At 34.9% G+C, this 19,675-nt stretch overlaps 2 protein-coding genes across 3 annotated transcripts; both read right to left on the bottom strand.

The window, feature by feature from the left end:
- Positions 1-7,649: 7,649 nt before the first annotated feature.
- On the bottom strand, positions 7,650-10,470 carry LOC143469643 (uncharacterized). 2 transcript variants are annotated; one of them, XM_076967400.1, is made up of 6 exons: positions 9,925-10,470; positions 9,659-9,807; positions 9,130-9,476; positions 8,854-9,031; positions 8,634-8,710; positions 7,650-8,530 (listed from the first exon to the last, which is right to left on the bottom strand). In XM_076967400.1, the coding sequence occupies exons 1-6, from the start codon at positions 10,464-10,466 to the stop codon at positions 8,381-8,383; spliced, it is 1,443 nt and encodes a 480-aa protein (XP_076823515.1). In that variant the 5' UTR covers positions 10,467-10,470; the 3' UTR covers positions 7,650-8,380. The 2 variants fall into 2 exon arrangements, 1 of the variants encoding a protein (XP_076823515.1); XR_013119169.1 differs by having other exon boundaries at positions 8,470-8,530; positions 8,843-9,031.
- A 46-nt stretch (positions 10,471-10,516) lies between these two features.
- On the bottom strand, positions 10,517-16,753 carry LOC143469644 (uncharacterized). The gene is made up of 6 exons (XM_076967402.1): positions 14,075-16,753; positions 13,741-13,889; positions 13,235-13,662; positions 12,976-13,153; positions 12,383-12,459; positions 10,517-11,704 (listed from the first exon to the last, which is right to left on the bottom strand). The coding sequence occupies exons 1-6, from the start codon at positions 14,545-14,547 to the stop codon at positions 11,573-11,575; spliced, it is 1,437 nt and encodes a 478-aa protein (XP_076823517.1). The 5' UTR covers positions 14,548-16,753; the 3' UTR covers positions 10,517-11,572.
- Positions 16,754-19,675: the final 2,922 nt, after the last annotated feature.

The raw sequence follows: 19,675 nt of genomic DNA on the forward strand, positions 1-19,675 counted from the left end.
CACGACTTGGGTCAACGACCGTGGAGAGCAATTTGCTTGACTGATATGCTTGAAGATCACTTCAGGTCAATTACACTGCGCCGCCTCGTTTATGCCAAGACGTATTGTTTCAAATGTATTGCAGCATCATTGATTCCTGTTGCTTAGAGTCAAAAAGTGATTATTGTTTCCATATTTGGTAATCCATCTTGCAGCGAACAGTAATTTATTTTGTTGCTACGTACTGTACAAAAGTCGAAAAATGCTCTAAATTTGTTTTGTAAAAATTTTTCTTTAATTAAATTTATTTCCAGAGCGTTACAAACGCCATCATATCTCAGTTGCATTTAGAAAATGTTATGCAGACAATTTCAAAGGAAAATGACGAGTTACTTCGACGCATTTTCGCAGATATCACCTAACTTCAACGTGTGCAGCAAATTAAGCAAACGGAATAAGAAACCAAGCAACGCGATGAAATTTTTGGACATTTTTTTGTAATTAAATCGATACCTATATGTATTAAAAATCCTGCCAACACGTTTAACGTCTCGATGGTACGGTGATTTTCGAGATCCGCCATACCTTTTGAACCTCAAGTACCTTTGAACGTTTAGTTCACGTTATCCAGGAAGAAATAAAAAAATGTCTGAATACATCGAGCTGCAAACGTGGAATATTTTTCTTATCTCATTCAATGTTTCCCTTTCAAATGCCGCAAAGAGTCACGTATACTGCGGTTGAAATTAAATCAACCTTTCTGCCCAAGGTCAGAAATGATTTGCTGGTAAGTATAGCCTATGGAGAAGGAGCCCCGAAACGGTTAAAAGTGTATCTCAGGTTACCAATTGTGAAGATACTGTATATCCCGATACGAGTATTATGTTGTATGCAAATATAAAAGCGGTATCTCTTCGGACAATGTTACAGACAATGTAATTTTCGTAAAAACACTCTGGTGAGTCAATGCAGAACTATTTGACTGTGATTTTTTAACAATGCAGCGGCATTCCAAACAATTTTGCATTAACTTTTAATCACATCATTCACTGCGCCCTGTATTTTGCTGTAAATCTTGGTTTATGTTGTGAGAAAGTTATTGTTACAGTTTTCACAGAGTAAGCAAATAATTTCATTGCTGCGTGACCAGGGTTTGCTGCTTTACTTGTGTTATAACTTGAGATAAGCTTTGGAAAAAGACGTTCCTGTTGTCGGCTATGATCAAGATTAATCATGTTTCTACAGAAAACGTTTGAAAAGGGCTAGTACAACAAAAAGTTAACTTTTCACTCATAAACATCTTCTAAGCATCAACAAACCATTACAACAAACGATTAAGCAAAATTATTGTTTGTTTGCCCAGACACAGGTGATTGGTCGGGAACAACAAAAGCGATAAATTAAGTTTGCCGCGTGGGAGAAGCTGTGGTACAAAGAAGCACGACTCTATAGCGCATTTCACCCTTCACCCTTCTCTTCGTCGAACACTTTACGTTCCCTCCGTTAACTATATTTCTTATTTTTTATAACCAGCTGTTTCTAGTCGTTTTCCGTCCATTCATTACTTTTATTTAGTTAGATTTTATGTCTGTGCAATAACGACGTATGTACGATTGTACGTGTTGATAAATTCATCTTGTCGAAATTGCTTCATTAAAGAAAGACACGCAAAATCTGTTTGAGTCAAGTACACCTCGATATCTGGCAATCATGCAGCGGAGGTTCACATCGCCCTTCCCTCACAGTGACATCAGTCGTAAAAGCATCCGGTCAGGTGTTTTCCAAACGCTCCCCACGATGTTGATGATCCGTTCCGAGCTTGCAGAGACACCATCCTTCTCCGCTGACGACCACAAAGCAACACATTCGTTGAAACCTGCTCAAGTCAAAAATAAACTCTGAGTTCTAAAAGTCAAGATCAAAACATATCACAAAGCAAACAACTTTGTTTTTAAACCAAGCAGACTTGGAAGGTTCGGCTCAGCACATTTTGAGCATTTGAGCACGCTCAGCATTTGCTTATGCTGTAGTGGGTAGGCATATGTTTGCGGAACAATGCCTTTACGTATACGCAATGATATCAAACCCTTGAGGTGGTAAACCTTGACGGACTGGTACAGAAAAGTTTTACGAAATCTTGAAGAGATCAACAATTCATCTTCATACGTACAACTGTATTAGAGTGCATCCATACATTGGTTCTGTTTACACTTTAAATACCATGGTCGGATTTTATCTGAATAAAATGTAGAAAATAGACCAACATCGTAAAACTGAAGTTAAAATTGATTATATGCGCCCATGCCTAAAGATCTGTGTAATTTAACAGTAAAGTGTAGTTGCTATGTATCTACACAAAATTATTTTTCTTCACTGCCTATCACAGCTTTTTCGTGCAGTCATGGAACATATTACTCGACCACGATGAGAAAATTTACCTTGTTCATGAAAGCATAAAGCATGTCAAAGCAGATCTCATTAGTCATCAGATATCAGGTTCCCTGCTGCCCCATTTTGGGGAGGGAAAGATATACTTGGAAGCAAGGAGATTGCTTCATTGTTCAGAGGTTCAGGGGGATGCATTTGTTGAACGTAAAACGGTCCACGTTTATAATATTCACGCCGCGTTTAAGAATTGGACCGCCAACCGTGACAACCCTAGCCCTTTTGCCAATGTATCCCGAAAACACATGGAGTTTGTGGCTGAAAATATAAACGCGGTAAATGTCAGTGATTTTCCAGTATTGCTGGCCCTCTCATAACAACAAGCTATGTTGTTTGAACGGTTTACGTACACACCGTTATATGTTTACACACCAGATAAGATTCTGAAGTTAAAAAAAAACGTTCTTCTTCGTATTGGTTAAATTCAACTTCTAGTTTTATTTAGGATCTCCCTACAGTCAAGGAGGAATATGATAGTCTGTATAACAACGTTATCAAAAAACAAACTCAGCAATGTTATCGAAACTGAACCGTGTATCTTCGCGCTCTCTATATGCTCAATAAACTTAGATTCTGGACAAAAAGCTTTTTCTTGCAACCATATAGCCTACTGCTTTTTTCGGTTTCGAAAAGCCTGTTAGATTGTTAACTTACGCGCAGTAGCAATCGTGCGTTGGACAAAACTTTTCGACGTTACAAAAAAAGGAACTTTTCAAAAGAAATATTGGCAAATCACTGACACACTTACACACAGAAATAATCTTCCGTATTAGACAAACGATGTTTAAAAAATACTCCCTGCGACAGCCAACACCTGTGACATAAGCGCAAAATCTCTCCAATTTTATGGTTTATTAAACAACATAATTGCAAGCAAAACTCCGAAAAAACCGAAATATAGCGATCTTAAACCAGCTTTGGCTAATTTTTAGCAACAAACATGAAGTAACCACAGCATATGCCTCCACACGTGTTGCTGGTAGATACCACACCACAACATTTACCCAGATAACACCACGCTTGCACAAGTAACCTGGCAAATAAATTTGTCAAACGCCCAATTTGGTCACACATTGGGAGTGATTCGCTAAGGTCAAAATATTTAAACTATTGACCATTTAACAGACATTCCAGTACAAGCGTTGGCACCTTTATTCACTCGTTTGTCATACACAGCATGAACACAATTGCGATGGTACTCGGTAATATTCTTAAATCAAGTTCAGGTGAAAACATGTGCAATAATTGACTTATCGAAATCATAACTCGCTGAAAACGTTAAATTTGAAAATCTAATAAACCTCGACAGTGTGACACTGCAATAGAAAGCGAGCATTTATTCACAGTTGTCAATAAAAAAACTTACAAATCAATTAAACTCCGATCAAGGAAAATACTCCTATTTTTTTGTTATTCACAGCTTGATGAGGAAGCCATTTGTTGCAGTATTTGCTCTATAAATATGTCTTATTATCTGTTCAGGAACAGCTTAACTCGTCTTGATAAACAATATTTCATTTACGACGTAGTTCAGCGACCGTAAAGTGTGATTTGCCTGACTGATATGCTTGAAGATCACTTCAGGTCAATTACACTGCGCCGCCTCGTTTATGCCAAGACGTTTTGTTTCAAATGTATTGCAGCATCACTGATTCCTGTTGCCTAGAGTCAAAAACTGATATTTGTTTCCATATTTGGTAATCCATCTTGCAGCGACCAGTAATTCTTTGTGTTGTATTTTACAAAGATGAAAAATTTGTTGGTTTGGTTTTGTTTTTAGTTATTTTGGAAGCGCAACAAAGAAGTAGTACGTCAGAACCATGACGAAAATGTTCTACAATTTCAAAGGAAAAAATGTCGAGTTTCTTGGATGCAGTTTTGCGAATATCATTATAATGTTCTATAATGTTATATAGTTATAACTACCACGAGTGCAGCAACTTAAGCAATCGGAATATGAAACCAAAACAAGAAAACGTGATCGAATTTTTTAATAATACTTACGTATAATTGCCTATGTACGTTCCATGATAAAAATCATTGAATACGGTATGAAGCGATTTTCGCAATGGGTCATGTAACTTAGATTGACCTTTTCGTTACGTAATTTACGACATGTAAATTAGGTTTACATTGACCATTCAAATTACAAGTGCGACAGATCGACATCGATACGGTCAGTTGCAGAGTTCAGGAATAATTGGCTTGTCCCATTAAAAGGCAATTGCGTTTCTGAACGTTTATTCATTTTACGTTACATGCAGAAAGAAACATCAAAAAGTGTTGCCAACGGTGCTGATATTCCCTTTACCTCATCAAATGTTTCCCTTTCGAATATCAAAGAGAAGTCACGCACTGCTGTCGAAACCCAACCCACAAGACAACCTTACCGTCCAAGGTCAGAAATAATTTGCTGATATAGTAAGTTGTTAAAGTCTGTAGCTTACATAGATGAGCTCTGAAACGGTAGTTATCAGAGGTAACAAGCATAAAATGAGTCTCTCTGCGGTATGCAAATGAGGTGGTATCACTTCGAACAATGTTATAAAATACGAGATTTTTAACTTTCTCTTGAAGTAATTGAGCCAAAAATCTACGAAAACAAGCTTTTCCGGATGATTCAGTGCAGAACTATTCAACTGTGATCTAATAACCATCATGAAAGGACATTCCAGGACGATTTTTCATCATGCTTATAACATTTCTTTTACAGTGTTTTCTTTTTTAAATCTCGTTTGAGTTGTGACGAAGTTAACACAAAAATTTACACAAAGCAGAGAAACATTCTTAACTTTGCGAATTTGCTGGGTTTTTGGTGCAAATGTTTTTGTTGTAGACTACGATCAACTAAAACTTTGATATTTATACAAAGTCAAATAGCCAACCGATTTTACAAGTCAAATACATTCAGACGAATTTTGGTAAATTTCAATAAGTTTATGAAAATCGTCAATAATTTATATAAAAATTTTAAAATTTACCTAGTATATATGTTTTAAATTATTTCCATAACAAACTGACTTCATTTAGGCTTAGTTATAATTGGATTAATAATTAATATAATTTAGTTATAATTGGAAATCGATTAATTTGTATCGGTTGATTCTACCAAATATGTTTGACTAATCGGCCCGGTTATCTGTCTTATATTTAGTGCAACTTTAGTTTATATAAATGTAATTAAATTTAAATTAACCCGAACACATATATTTGAAGTTTTAAGATATTTTTATATTGCATAAAATGCTTTCAATTTGTATGGAATTATTGAAATTCACTTAAATTCGTATGAATGTTTTTGACTTTGTATACAATTTTTTGAATTTTGTAAATGTATTTCTTTTGATTTTTATTGACGTTATTTCTTACATAAATTTATTGGAATTGATTTGAGTTTATATTAATTTTTTAATTTGTTGAAAACTATTTTAATTTTTATACTTTTTTATTTAGCATCCCAAATTAAAATAATTTAGTAAAACGTGTATGATTTTTCTTGAACTTGTTTTAATTTACTAAAATCACTCTGATTTGAATGGATTAAATTTAACCTTATCTAAACCGGGTGCGCGACGTTACTATTTTAACTAGGTGTGGCTGACAGTGCACACATATTTTCAATCGTTAATTACTCAAAAACTATAAGTCGTAAACTGATCGGATTTGTACAGGTTAGTAGCAAAACTATCTGGCTTCCTGCATACATCATAATTGTAAAACTAAAGAAAGTGCATTTGGTGTAAATTAAGTATTTCTACAAGTGATACATTTCTAGAAGTTTTTCTTGTTACGCCGCGCTCCGCTGTGCAGAAAACAAGCTGACCGAGAGAAGAGAACACAAAGACAAGTTAGTTGTTTGTAAATGAGTAAACGAAAACGATACGCTTCAATGCGGAGAGAGAGCAAAATTATAAAAATATGACAGTATTTCAAAAATTACAAAATCAAATTTTATAAAACAAACGTGGAAAGATAACTGAACCTTTTTTAGGAAAACTCACGAAATTTCAAGTTTCTACAGCAAAAGTGCAACTGTAGGCTACGCCACGTTTTGCTGTGACTGTATGCAGGAACAGCCACAACATAGTGTAGATAGGGTTAACATCATGACTTTTACTACAGGTAGCAAATCAACTTACAGATAGTCGACATTTACTGCAAATAAGAATAAGTAACTAAGTAAGGAATGTAAGAAAACATTCCTCTCTGCGTAGAAAAGTATTGCTTTTATGCATACGCAGTTGCATGAAATCACAGATAGTTAAATTGAAACTGATCAGAGACAAAGAAAACGTTTAAATAACCTATATGTTTGCAGCAGTTATAGTTTATTACTTTACTTTCACAGATCCAGTTTGCGCTGCGGTTTCAACAACTAGCTTATTAAATTAGGTGTAACGAAATTGACTGAAATCATAGCCTAGAAAATGTAATTAAAATTGAGCTGCATGCGCCAACGCTTATTCACGCTTCATTTTAGCTATAAGCTGAGGTGTGGTCGTTAATTTTACAGTGCAGTCTTATTTTATGAGCTTCATAGTCAAACGACGGTTGCAGGCGTGGCCCATTATACCGACTTCGATTTTATCGAATGTATTTTGTGAGCCGTTTAATTAGCTAAACCTGGCATAGGTTATTCAAGTGCAAAGTCGGTACAGACACGAATTCAACTGTGACCCAGCAATCATGGACGACAGACAACGATCATTCATCTGTGGCGGAAATATATGACAAAAAAAGGCATGAGCATTTCAAGGCGTGTGGGCGTGAAAAACAGTGCGTTTGCAATGCAAATTATATTCAGTTAAAGCTAGAAATAGTTTCTTGGAACAAGCCTGGTAAAGTACTAAAAGGAGTTTTCACACGAAGTTATTCAGAGCAAGTTTTCAAAATATACCAACGATAATTGCAGTGTTTTGAAAAGGCAAGTTTTATAAACTCCAATTACTAGCTGGAAAACACTTTCCTAAGAATGGTGTGGCGGAACTGAAAGTTTAAAAACTCCAATTGTTCTGGAAAACACATTTCTAAGAATGGCGTAATGATTTTACAAAAGCCAGCCAAGCCGCCACACATCTTACAGCGGACAATCTTGTTTGCTTGGCGATAAGTTTTGCTGGGCTTGATCAGTGAAAGAATGTAAGGACTTAATTACTATGTCAAAATGATTACTTTTTGCTTAACTTGAAGTAGCATCCTTAACTGTTCGGAATGTCAGACACGAATGTCAATGATTGTTTATTAATAAGCTCCGTGCATCGATGCATAAAGTACGCACTGCCGAGACGTTTTGGCAATTGAGTAGTTGAGTCTTGTTCATACGCAATAGTCTCTCTACAATACAATGTCTCGATGCAGGAAACAAAACTAGCACATAGTGTGACGAACAAAGATAAAGCGCATGTCTATCATCCTTTCTTTGGTTAATTACAATGGATCCGGGCGCGTTGTGTAAGAAAGACAACAAAAATCAAATAAACGTCCGGTAAACGAAAGGAATCAACGAAACGAAAGAAACAGGAAATCAACTTTTATGGTTTATAAATAAGTTACTACTCATTCAGAAAATCGGCTTAGTCGAAAACAACTTACTTTAGGCGGGAAAATGTATAATATGCCACCATTGGGCGACCTTTTTCTCTCCACTACTGGTGCGCAAAACAAACTCTTTAGCGACACCTAGAGCCGCTACATTTAACAAAGAAATAAATAGAATAGCACAAAAATTAATTAAGTATATTGTAATTCCAAAGGCGGCATATTATTTGCACAGTTTGCAGTAAAATACCGACAACATGTGAGTAACACACTCAGGCACATATACACAAAGAAATGCGGCAAATTTTCTACGATCAACATTAGGTTTATGGAAGATGAAAATAAAAGTTAAGTGCTTTGAAGCAATTAGAGCAAAAATCATTTCCAAAGGTTTCCTGAGATATAAAAATCAGTCAAGTTAGTGCTGCGGACTCGACAGCGATCCCGTGAAGAGAAATCGCGAGAAGACGTCATATGCCCTCAGTGACTGGTACGTGGCGGCTTCATGTCCCGCGTTACGCACAGTTGTAAAAGTAAGGCCTTTATAAACGACTGCATATCCCCCAACCTGCAAAACACAAAATAAGTATACAAAGCATTTCAATGGTGCATAATAAATTTGACATCACACCCTATAAATGATAAACATTTGTCGATGCTATTCGTCAAACCTGGTGGTTTGAATCCAGCCACGGCTTCCAAGTTTCTTTCACTTTCAAGCCAAGTAGTGGCAGCCAACGACGAGTACCTAATGCAAGTAAAAACTCAGTAACTTTCCAAAGATAAACTCAATACTATACTTCGGTCTGCTAACATATATGTCCATCCAACATGAAACTGCTATAGAACGCCACTTAACGCCAACGAAATCTTTCTCTACCGTTTACACACTTGTTGGAGGTACAAGGGAATCAACATCCCCAGAAAATATGAGGATTTTCAATCCATGTTTTAGAAGATTATTTTTGTAATAAGGAATCATCGATGCCAAAAAGTCTTGTTTGGAATACTTTGACTGCACATAACCACTGCAAACGGTCCAATCAGTACTTTCAGCATGAATCGCTTTCTGAAAAACACAGCACCTATAAAACGCCACGACACAGTCGACACTACATGAAAACGTATTTGCATTGTGGGTGACATAAAATTTCCTAAGTAACTAACCTGCACATCAGGTCTATTGAGATAATTAATGATGTAATTTTCTTGGCATGCAAAGTATGGTGACTCGATGTTGTCATTTTTAGATGGGAAATGATTTTCTGATTTATTGAGGCAAACATCAACGTATATGTTGTACTTATTTATATTTCCCATCTCTTGAGACACTTTTGCCTCATAGAGCAAGCATTTTTCAGCATTCAGGGTGGATCTATTTTGCGATAACCCTGGAAAAGTATAGTTACAAAAATCGCGTAAAGCCTTGTGTGTTTCTTCAGATATGAGTTGACGGGAATATGCTGAATCTACCGTTCCACCAGCATCAATTTGGAAATCCGTAAGTGGGTTATCTGTTGAGAGGCATACGACTATTAATCCAATGCCTACCACAATCAGTTACCATGCTGATTTATAATAATCGCTTGATTTTTACATATAATACTGTAAAAAAAACAACTGGCTGCAGGAAAAGTGCACAACTCATAACAAATATTAGGTTCTGTAACTGATTAAATTATTATCCAGATCCTACCCAGCATCAATCCCTGCAAATTGATTCTCTCTTCGCCAAAGTGAAGTTTATCATTATGCTGAAGAACTTTGGTAGCCAGTATTGGTATGTAATGCCCGGCATATGACTCTCCAGTTATCCAAAATGGCAATGACTTCAGATGAGGGTATCTGTTATTACAAAAAAAAACTGCAAAGGATGGCTATGATACCAAAAAGAGACTGGAAATTGATTTGTAGTAAACCATTTCATTAACTTTCTTTAACTACTTGAGATAGTGGTCTTACAGTTTAAAAAACTCGACGAGAAACGTTAAAGAATTATTGGTGGTTTTATCGTCATTGTGTTCGATCGGATCTGACTTTGAAAATCCAACACCAGCAGGCATCTCAAGAAAAAGCACATTCGCTATCCTATTCCAGCTGTATTTGTTTACTGCTAACGTAGAATCAGATTGAACGTAAAACGGTCCAAGTTCTCCAAGCAAGTCAGCAACTGAAGAACATCCTGGGCCTCCATTTAACCACAAGATAACAGGATCTTTACGAGGGTTGTTCTGTGATTCCACATACCAATAAAACAATCTCGAGTTTTTATCGGGGTCAACTGAGATGTAACCAGAGTATTGTTTAAAATTCGCAGGAGTCTCCAGTCCAGGCAACGAGGTTATTAAGTCATTGCTGATTGACAAGCTTCTTGACTGGGGTTTGGCCAATGAGAAATCATTACCAAGGTTAGGCTGAGCATGGACTTGCCTTTGTCCAACTGAGAAGAGTACAATACCAAACCAACCCAGGAATTCAGCAAAATTGCTTATATTTACAAGCATCACTGAAACGAAACGAAGTCAATGCATTTCTCATATATAACACTTAGTACCTGTAAGCACAAATAAAGCTTTATTGCAATACAGTAATACTAATCACCCTAATACTAACAAGAAAATTTTAGTTACACTTTTGTAATGTGCCACAATATAACCAAAAATAACACTTTAGCATTGACTCAACATATCAATTAAGTTTATCTCAAATTAACTGACTACTATTGAGTTTATCTTTACATTAAACAAAAGAAATACATGCTTATACAACTGCCAAATAAATGACAATAAATATGTTGTATGCTACAGATAAATGTGGATATGAATGTAAAATATTTTTACAAAAATCTCGTTACAGTTTATACACATTTTATACCATTGTTTAGCCAAAAAAATACATGGGAAAAACTACCAATACTTTTGCTACTTAAACTCAGATTCAGGGTGAACAAATCAAAGAAAAAAGTCAAAAACAAATTTGAGGTCATGAAGTAAAATAAAATCCAGAAATTTGGAGAGAATATTCCAGTACATATCAAAAGTTGATCTGACGTGTAAAGTAGAAATCTACAAGCACAAGTATGATGAAACTTAAATGGTTGAGATGATAAGCATGGGTGATGTAAATTGATGTTTAATAATGCTTAAACATCACACAAACTATTGGAAGAGATTGACAAATCATAAGGTAATACATTGAATATCTGACTGATAAAAACATGATGAGACACAATAAAACATTTTGAGGTGTAGATTCTTTTTCAAGATGATCCTCAATAGATTATATACAGATCTCATATCTATATGATAAAATTACATTTCAAAGTTGTAACGTTGGAGGCAACAATATTCATTGCAATACTGGAGTCTGAGTCAATATTGAGGCTTTTGTACTAAACCACAGGCCTGTTACACTCGGTAATCTATTAAAGTCAAGTTGCCAACAAATTAGCTCAGAAAGCAAAATAAAATTCACAAATCATAAACTTAACATCAAAATAAAAAGTTTAAAACACCAAGAAGAATAATGAATGTACTTCTAATTTCCTATATTTACAAAGTTTGAATAGCATATTCACGAATTTATTTGAAATATATTCCTGATAAACTTGTCAATCTTGAAACCGAAGAAAATTTGAGAACATGTCATAAGCCCTTTGGGGTTGAAACGCAGGAACTTCATGACCAGCATTTCTTACGGTTGAATAAACTAGCTCATCATAAACCACCCAGTGACCACCAACCTAGATACATACAGTCAGCATTGCAAACTTAAAATGTTATATTTCATGTAAAGGTTGTAATATTCTACATATATTCAAGTTACATCTATATCTATCAAAATACGGAATCCTGATCACAATTTATGATACCTATCTGAAAACTACTACTGTACTGATTTGGTGTTGTTTATCATCAACGTAATTTAACAATAATGTCAGAAGAAATTTACGGATCTATTAACTAGTTTATTTTACAGTGTTATCTAAGATATCTGCACTATATATATATATGTGTGGGTTTAGTGGCCGTGCTAGCTGTTACCAGGAATCATCACCTTAAATAGTTTTGAGAACGTTTTAATCCTTTTAGGTTTTGTCAATTTTCCCGTTCATTGGACTAATAACAACAGGCCTGATTTTTTTGTATTTCACCGCACTTTCGATGAAAATAAAATGATTGAAATATTTGTTGTTTCTGTACTTACTCCTATAAATATATATCTATACTGATGATGGCGTTGTACACAAAATATATATCTACAATCATACTAAAATAAATTATTTGACATATCTGTAAACTTCTTCTGATGTTATTGCTTAATAATTACAAGTGAAGCCATAACTAAGGATATTTTACTTATATTAAATAATTTAGATTTAAGTTATTTAATTTAAAAAAGCTGTATTTCTAAAACTCACTTGGCCACGTGAATCTGTCCACGGTCTCCAAGAGTGCCGCTTGGTTAAGTTCAGCTTTGCTAACCAGCGACGTGTACCTGTTATATATGATACCTTTAATGATTACATCTTAATCAGTTTTAAGTCATAAAGTAGCATTAAGTTTGAAATTAAACAAATGTTTACTCAGGTAAATTTTGAAGTTGTTTCACAGTATTTTAAGCAAATCAAAGGTAAACACCAATCGAGAGATTGTAACTCTGCCAACAACTGTCATGCCGGCAAAGTGCAACTTTGCTTTGTATAAATGCTACATTTCCTGAAGCTAATAAGGCATTGATTTAAACAACAAACCTGGCTACAAAGTACAGTAAATTACTGACTGTTTAGCAACATATCTTTTGAAAAACAAGTTAGCTGGATGAAAAATTCGCCAAATCATTATTGTTTGCACGCAATACCTTCACATGACTTTTAACAGAAAATTAGGAATGCTGCCAAACAAAAATAAACATAGCTAACGGGTGGTACCATGTTAGTTGTGGTATATGCTGTGTATGGATAATTTGATAGCAAGCATAGTTTGAATTATGAATAGCAAGAAAACGACTTACTTGTGGCCGGTACAACTGAATCAACATCCCCTGAATAAATCAATACTTTTAATCCATTTCCCAGAAGATGGTTAGTATAATATGGAAGCATGGATGCAGCAAAATCCTCTTTAGAGTACTTCACATTAATTTCATCACTGCAGTCAGCCCACTTGGTTGTTTCAGCATGAATTGCTTTCTAAATAACACAACTATTCTTTTTATTTGAAAAATCTACAACCATACAAATCAAACTCGCTGTAACTTCTGAACCACGTACTTGCACATCAGGTCTATTTAAGTATGTCTGGTCAAAGTTATCTTGGCATGGATAATAAGGAGACTTTAAATTTCTAGCACGAGCAGGCTTGGAATTTCGCAAAATGTTGTTTGCATAGACCGATTGTAAGCCTTTGGAGTTGGCAATATGATGCAGCAATGCTTCTCCATCGGTTTTGAGTTTGTTACTGTCAGCAAGACACACATCAGCATATATATCATATGGGTTGATGTTTCCCATGTCTTTTGTGGAAGAGTCTTCATACTGATTGCATTTTTCTATGTTAATCTCTTTTGACTTTACATCAGGAAATGTATAGTTACAGTAGCGTCTGATGCCCTCATGCGTTTCATTTGATATAAGGTCATGGTCAAATAAATAGTCTGCCGTACCACCAGCATTGATTGACGCAACAGTTAAAGGATTTCCTGTAAAAAACATTTAAATGGATTAAGAAAAACGCCGATTATATATTTAGGCCTAATAGATTAATTCAGGAAACAAACCTATCATTAACCCTTGCAAATTAATCGTATTAGTGCCAAAGTGAAGTTTCTTGTTGTGTTCAACAATTTTTGTGGCAAGTGTTGGAATGTAATGTCCAGCATAGGATTCCCCAGTTATCCAAAACTTTCTGTCTTGCAAGTGAGGGTACCTGAGATTGTAAATTTCATTTCGTATCAAAAACATAGATAACTACAAAACAATACTTTCTAGTGTATTATAAATACCATCACAACAAATTAAAATAATTTATTAATAAATTAAAACAACCATACCACAGTAAAATGTATGTGTCATTTTAATCTTAATAAAATTTGTCGGGACACAAAAACTTACATTTCAAAAAATTTTTGAAGAAACACGAAAGAGTCACTTGCAGTTTTCTCATCATTATATGGAATAGGTTTATCTGTTTTTGAAAACCCAACACCGGCAGGTGATTCGAGAAAAAGCACATTAGCAATTCTATTCCAGCTATAATTGTTTAATCCAAGATTGCCATCCGGCTTTACATAAAAGGGACCCAACTCTCCCAAAAACCCACCCAGTGATGAACAGCCTGGGCCACCATTCAACCACAAAACAAGCGGATCATTGACTGTATCATTCTGAGACTCGACATACCAGTAAAATAACCTAGTGCCATTTTTAGGATCAACCGTAATATAACCAGAATATTGCTTGAAATTGACAGGAGTTTGCAGACCAGGCAAATCATTGATCAGAGCTGCAGTGGTTGTTTTCACAAACAAAGTAACGAATATGAAAGCAAATGCACTCATTTTATAAAAAACGACCATAATGTGCATAATATGATACAGTACACTTACCAGTAAATTAGCTAAACACAGAAAGAAGACGTTGCAAACTCAATGTTCACACAATAAATTCAGTAAAAACCGCATTTCACGTTAAATTGTACGAGCAATGGTACTTTTAAAAGAAGAATTTCTTGTCTGCGCCATATGATCTGGATATAACCTTGCGACGTAAAATGCATAAGAGTTTGTGTGGTTTCTGCCGTGCTTGTAATAAATATAATTCAGTTTGTACTTACTACTAGTCTAATTTTTAAACCTTGCTTGAAATGCAATTTTGAATAAACCACGCAAACGTTTATGCATTTCACATCACATGCTATGCTAACTAAGCATCATGATCTCATGTCGAATGTGTAGGATTCAAAGCGCTGCAAAATAATAACCGACAACTTGTCCTGGATTTCGTTTTACTGTGTAAAAAATTCATATGATACCTACGTGAGCGAAATCTTTGCAATTCATATGCAACTTAGCTGAGTGAAATCGTTAATTAATCCAACGAACAGAACGTTTGTAATTTTAAAAAAGAATCAAAGTGGGTCAACAAGTTCTATTATTAAGTATAGACAATCAAAAAAATTTTGCCACCAAAAAAAATGGTGGTGGTAATTCAGAAAGAGTCTATTGGAAAAAAGATGGCTGCGAGGGTAGTCTTATGTCAAAAATGAGAAAAAAATTAGCTGCTTAATGTTTATTTTCCTTTTATAACAACAAAGTCGTTGATGGTGATAATTTATTTAGATTACAAAGAATCTAGGTAGGTCTACGGACTAGACTGCAGAGTTTGGCATAATAGACGCACGCAGTAGGCCTACTGTATTTCATAATCTTCAAGTGTCGTACTTAAGATGAGATATTTTGCACTTAAGGACTTGTACAGAACTTCTGTGCACTCAGTTTTCAATTGATTTAAAGTTTGAATAAGTCAAACTGTGTACAATACAGTGTAACTGCGCACTTAACTTTCATTGAATCTGAGCATTTTTGTTCATCGCGCTTGTCATTTTTAATTGTTTGGCTCATCCAATATCTTGCTGAAAACGGTCATACCGGTACTCTGCTGACTGGCTTACCGGTACATAGTCAAACGCCCTATTGCAACCGTAAGTTAAGTGTGTAAAGCAAATATTTTTCATTTAATAAGCCTTCACCCTTTGGGACCTATACCCTATTTGTCAGTTGACAGTTGGCGAGGACCACTTCCGCTACATAGGCCTACTTACAACTTAACATACATACATATACAGTGTACCATGGTATCTTGAGTTTACAATCTTTATCCATGGACAGATTTTGTGCGCAGACAAATGCCAAATCGCATTCAGACCTGAATCGCTGATCGAACTGCAGGGTATGGCCGTTTTCAGCAAGATCTTTGTTTACACCAAACAACCAAAAATGACAAAAGCGGATGCACAAAAATGCTTTGACGTACTTGGGGTACAATGTTTGACTAATTCAATCTCCAAATCAATTAAAAATTGAGTGCGCGGAAGTTTTTTCGGAGCATTAAATGCAATCTATGCACTGAAGCCAATGAAAAACAGCTTTCACTGGCCCCATGCCAAACTCTGCAGTCTGGTGCGCTGACGTGCTCGTAAATCTATCTGTTTTAAACGCGAAACTGCATAGGTTTTTCATTTCAAAATTTAAATTTTGTAAAAAACAAACATGCATATTCTTCTTTTTGTTCCGTCTTGTTTGTACTGTTCACGAACATTAACAAAAAAATCAAATTCACCCAATCAAACTGTGATGATAATATAAAATTGCTTGCAAATCGAATGCTGCATAGAATTCTTGTTTACGGAAATCGGCAAAGCAAAGCATTGCGTTACGTAATCAATTACTCTCTGTTTATCGTATTAAGTCGTGACAAAAATGTCGTGCATGCCTGCATTGCGTGTGTTGTTATTCATAGTTGTTCAATGCGTCACAGTCTACGTAGTTAACCCTAGAAAGTGGTCGACTTTATTATGTAGCTGTCCCAATGTTCTATCTAAATGTATTCGTTCAAAGAAGCTTCAAATATAATCAGATTATACAGTTGTCATTCCTGTGTCATTATTGCTGAAGTCTATCAAAGTTCACTATTAAGATATACACAAGTAAACAGACTTTGTAAGGAAGTGGGCAAACCTTACAGGTTAAGGTACCATATACCACTTTTCATTACAAAACAATTAACGTGTGGCCTAGGCTGAAAAGCTAACTGGGAGCTATCAGTTAACTCAACTTTATCATTACTGGGTATTGGCAGCTCAAAAAGATATCTTCCAGAAATGGTGCAAACAGTGGAATGTACAAAACAGCAGGCTACTTTTCAAGACAATTTTAGGATGGGCTCAGTTAAAACTGCAACTTGGGACGCTTACGTGATAAAATCAATCGTAGCAAGTAAAGTATTGTATCTTAAAAGGAATATTATCGATTTGTCTCATGTTTAATGCTAAAATGAAGTTAGTGTGCGTACATATATTGATTAAGACAAAAATTTTGATTAGCTAAATTAAAACAATTTTATAATCATAACAATTAATGATTTTTCTGTTAATGTACCTTTTTAGGGACTTCCCTATTCGACATGCGCAGTATGGTTTCTTTCCGTGTCCACTGTCTGGGTCTGCTGGCCAAGATTTTTCTGATCGCCCTATCGCCATAGGCTGCTTATAACAATGGAAATTGTCGACTCAAGTTGATTATTTTTTAAATTACAAACGTTTTAGGCATCGGATTGTAAATATTTCGCTCAGGTGGTGGGTAGCATGTGAATTCCTTTACGTTATGACAAATTTTAGTTCGCTTGTGTATTACTTGTGTGAAGTATTACACAACAAACTCATCTGTCATAATGACCGCGTAAGCTGGCGGTAATTGTTTGAATATGAGCGAGGACGGTTGATGGTTGATAACTTGTTTTACTTCTGCTTCGATGATATGAGTTCTCATTTCTCAAACGGCGTGACTATGCTGTTAGTTGCTTACTTCTGTCTATACATATTACTAAATAATAAAGTTTCCATTTTATTTATTATCAGACACGAAGGCTTTCACCTTCGGGCAAAGCTTACTGAATGTTACATTGTGCTTGGTAACATGTGAGAACGGTAAAAAGGAAAGATTGCACACATTACATCAGTATTTATATGTGACACACAAGTTGAATCGAGGAAATTATCTGACGTCATTAAGGAGAATTCAAGTCTGGTCAACAACTGAATTGCAAGATCTCAAAATAAAATTCAAGCATTTCGAAAACAACTCATGACTCGTGACGTAACCGTCACAACGTAATAAAGAAACAATTTTGAAAAAATATTTTATATCTTATGTATACAGTATCTTATTTTACAGCCGTTTGCGTATTACGCATTAAATTTGTTCGATATGACGTCTCCATTCGTAATTAACGAAGCATGCGACGTAAATTCGGTAATGAATTTCCAGGATCTTTATGTCAAGAACGCTTTTAATTTAAAAAATAATGAAAGGAGGCCAACGATTTCTATTCAATATAATATATATGTTCATTTCGCAGTACACCTAAAGACGCAAGCTTATGCCTGCGAAAGCTCGTGTCGAAAAATATGAATTTAACCTTCAGAGTGCCAAACTATATTCTGTTTTTTATTTTACTTTGAAATCTAGTTAACACGGTTCAGACAACGTCAACTTTGTATTCAATAGCTACAGGCGATCGAAACTATCTTGCCACCCCAAGAAAATGGCGACCGTAACTTGGAAAAGGTCTATTGGTTAGGAAAGTGTTTCAATGCAAGCAATACATACAGTATGAATACGAGCACAATTATTTTCGTAGTTTTGTAAATCTCTTTTGCAGCTTTGCTTTTTGTCATCTGCTTACCTTGGATAGATTTGCTGGATCATTCATTTTCGCAACTTGGCTATTTTTTTAAGGTAAAAAACTTTTATGCCTCTATACTCAATGAATAATAAATAAATGGCGTCATTTACAAGAAACAAAGCACGTTGCATTCTATTATTTACAGTAAAAATAATTAACAAATTGAAATAAACAAAAGATAATAATCAAAGAAATTGAGCAAAAACAAGTTTCAAAAAAAAGTTTATTTCAGGTCTGCTTAACATATGAATTGTCTGTATGATGACTAATAGCCGCCATTGATCCAATGTGGCTTGATTCACTGTGTACCATTAGCAACCTGGGAACAAAAAGTTTTGAAACAAATTTTGAATAAACCTAAAGAAGCACCGAGAAATAATCAAAAATGTTTAAACACTTTTAGTTAGTAACAAAATCAGTAAATTATTTTCGGAACGAAAAGCTAAACTCTGCATCATGTATCATTTTGCTACGAAAAGAAAACTTTTAGATCATTTCGTTATATTGATTATCGCGAATTTTTACCAAATGTTTTTTTTAACTTTAGATTGGGTAATTCACTGTATACAATAATTCACTCATTGTACCAAACCTTGGTCTCATATGCCTAAATTGTGAAAATTAACTCTATTATTTGTAGTTATTTAAGGTTATTAATACATTGCTGGAATTATCAAGATTAATTATTTCATGCAACAATGGAGATAATATGTTCATACTCAGTCGTGAGTACAACTGTTTTAAACTGCAATGAAAACAACTTCGTTTATAAATCGTTGATTATATGATTGATCCATTGTTCGTAATGGTACCTTTCAAGTTCCAATGCTTAAGCGATTAGCAATCAATTTCAGTGACATAAAACTATGGTATGTTGTAGCAGTAGTAGCTTTAAGCTTGATCGGAAAGTTTATATTGTGAGTGACTGATTTATACTGTTTTTAAAGAATTCTGCTGGTAGAGTATAAGAGAGTTATCTTAAGGTCGTAAGGTAAAAAGAATCTCTCATACAAAGCTTTCCAGTGAGGTCCATATGTGGACGATCTTGATAATTAACTTGTTACTTGGATGCTGTGTGTAATGTAGAGGTGGTTTGTTGACATAGCCTGACCTACATACTGAGGGAAAACTACCATCAAATGTGAGTTTGAATAAACTCCCAAATCTTAAACTTTGATTTGCTATTAGCTGATATTTTTGTGAAGGAAAGTAGTAACAATAGTTGTAGAATGATACTTTTCAGAAAAATAT

The sequence above is a fragment of the Clavelina lepadiformis genome, chromosome 8 (assembly GCF_947623445.1).
Source record: "Clavelina lepadiformis chromosome 8, kaClaLepa1.1, whole genome shotgun sequence".
NCBI lineage: Eukaryota > Metazoa > Chordata > Ascidiacea > Aplousobranchia > Clavelinidae > Clavelina > Clavelina lepadiformis.

What these genes read in the sequence shown, in the direction of transcription:
- LOC143469643 (XM_076967400.1), bottom strand. Translation starts at nt 10,466, where the DNA reads ATGCTTGTAAATATAAGCAATTTTGCTGAATTCCTGGGTTGGTTTGGT. An exon ending in TTTGCAGGGATTGATGCTGG is followed by an intron (nt 9,477 to 9,658) that starts GTAGGATCTGGA and finishes GCCTCTCAACAG; the next exon opens with ATAACCCACTTACGGATTTC. An exon ending in TCAATAGACCTGATGTGCAG is followed by an intron (nt 9,032 to 9,129) that starts GTTAGTTACTTA and finishes TGTGTTTTTCAG; the next exon opens with AAAGCGATTCATGCTGAAAG.
- LOC143469644 (XM_076967402.1), bottom strand. Translation starts at nt 14,547, where the DNA reads ATGCACATTATGGTCGTTTTTTATAAAATGAGTGCATTTGCTTTCATA. An exon ending in CTTCAAAAATTTTTTGAAAT is followed by an intron (nt 13,890 to 14,074) that starts GTAAGTTTTTGT and finishes TTACAATCTCAG; the next exon opens with GTACCCTCACTTGCAAGACA. An exon ending in TAAATAGACCTGATGTGCAA is followed by an intron (nt 13,154 to 13,234) that starts GTACGTGGTTCA and finishes TGTGTTATTTAG; the next exon opens with AAAGCAATTCATGCTGAAAC.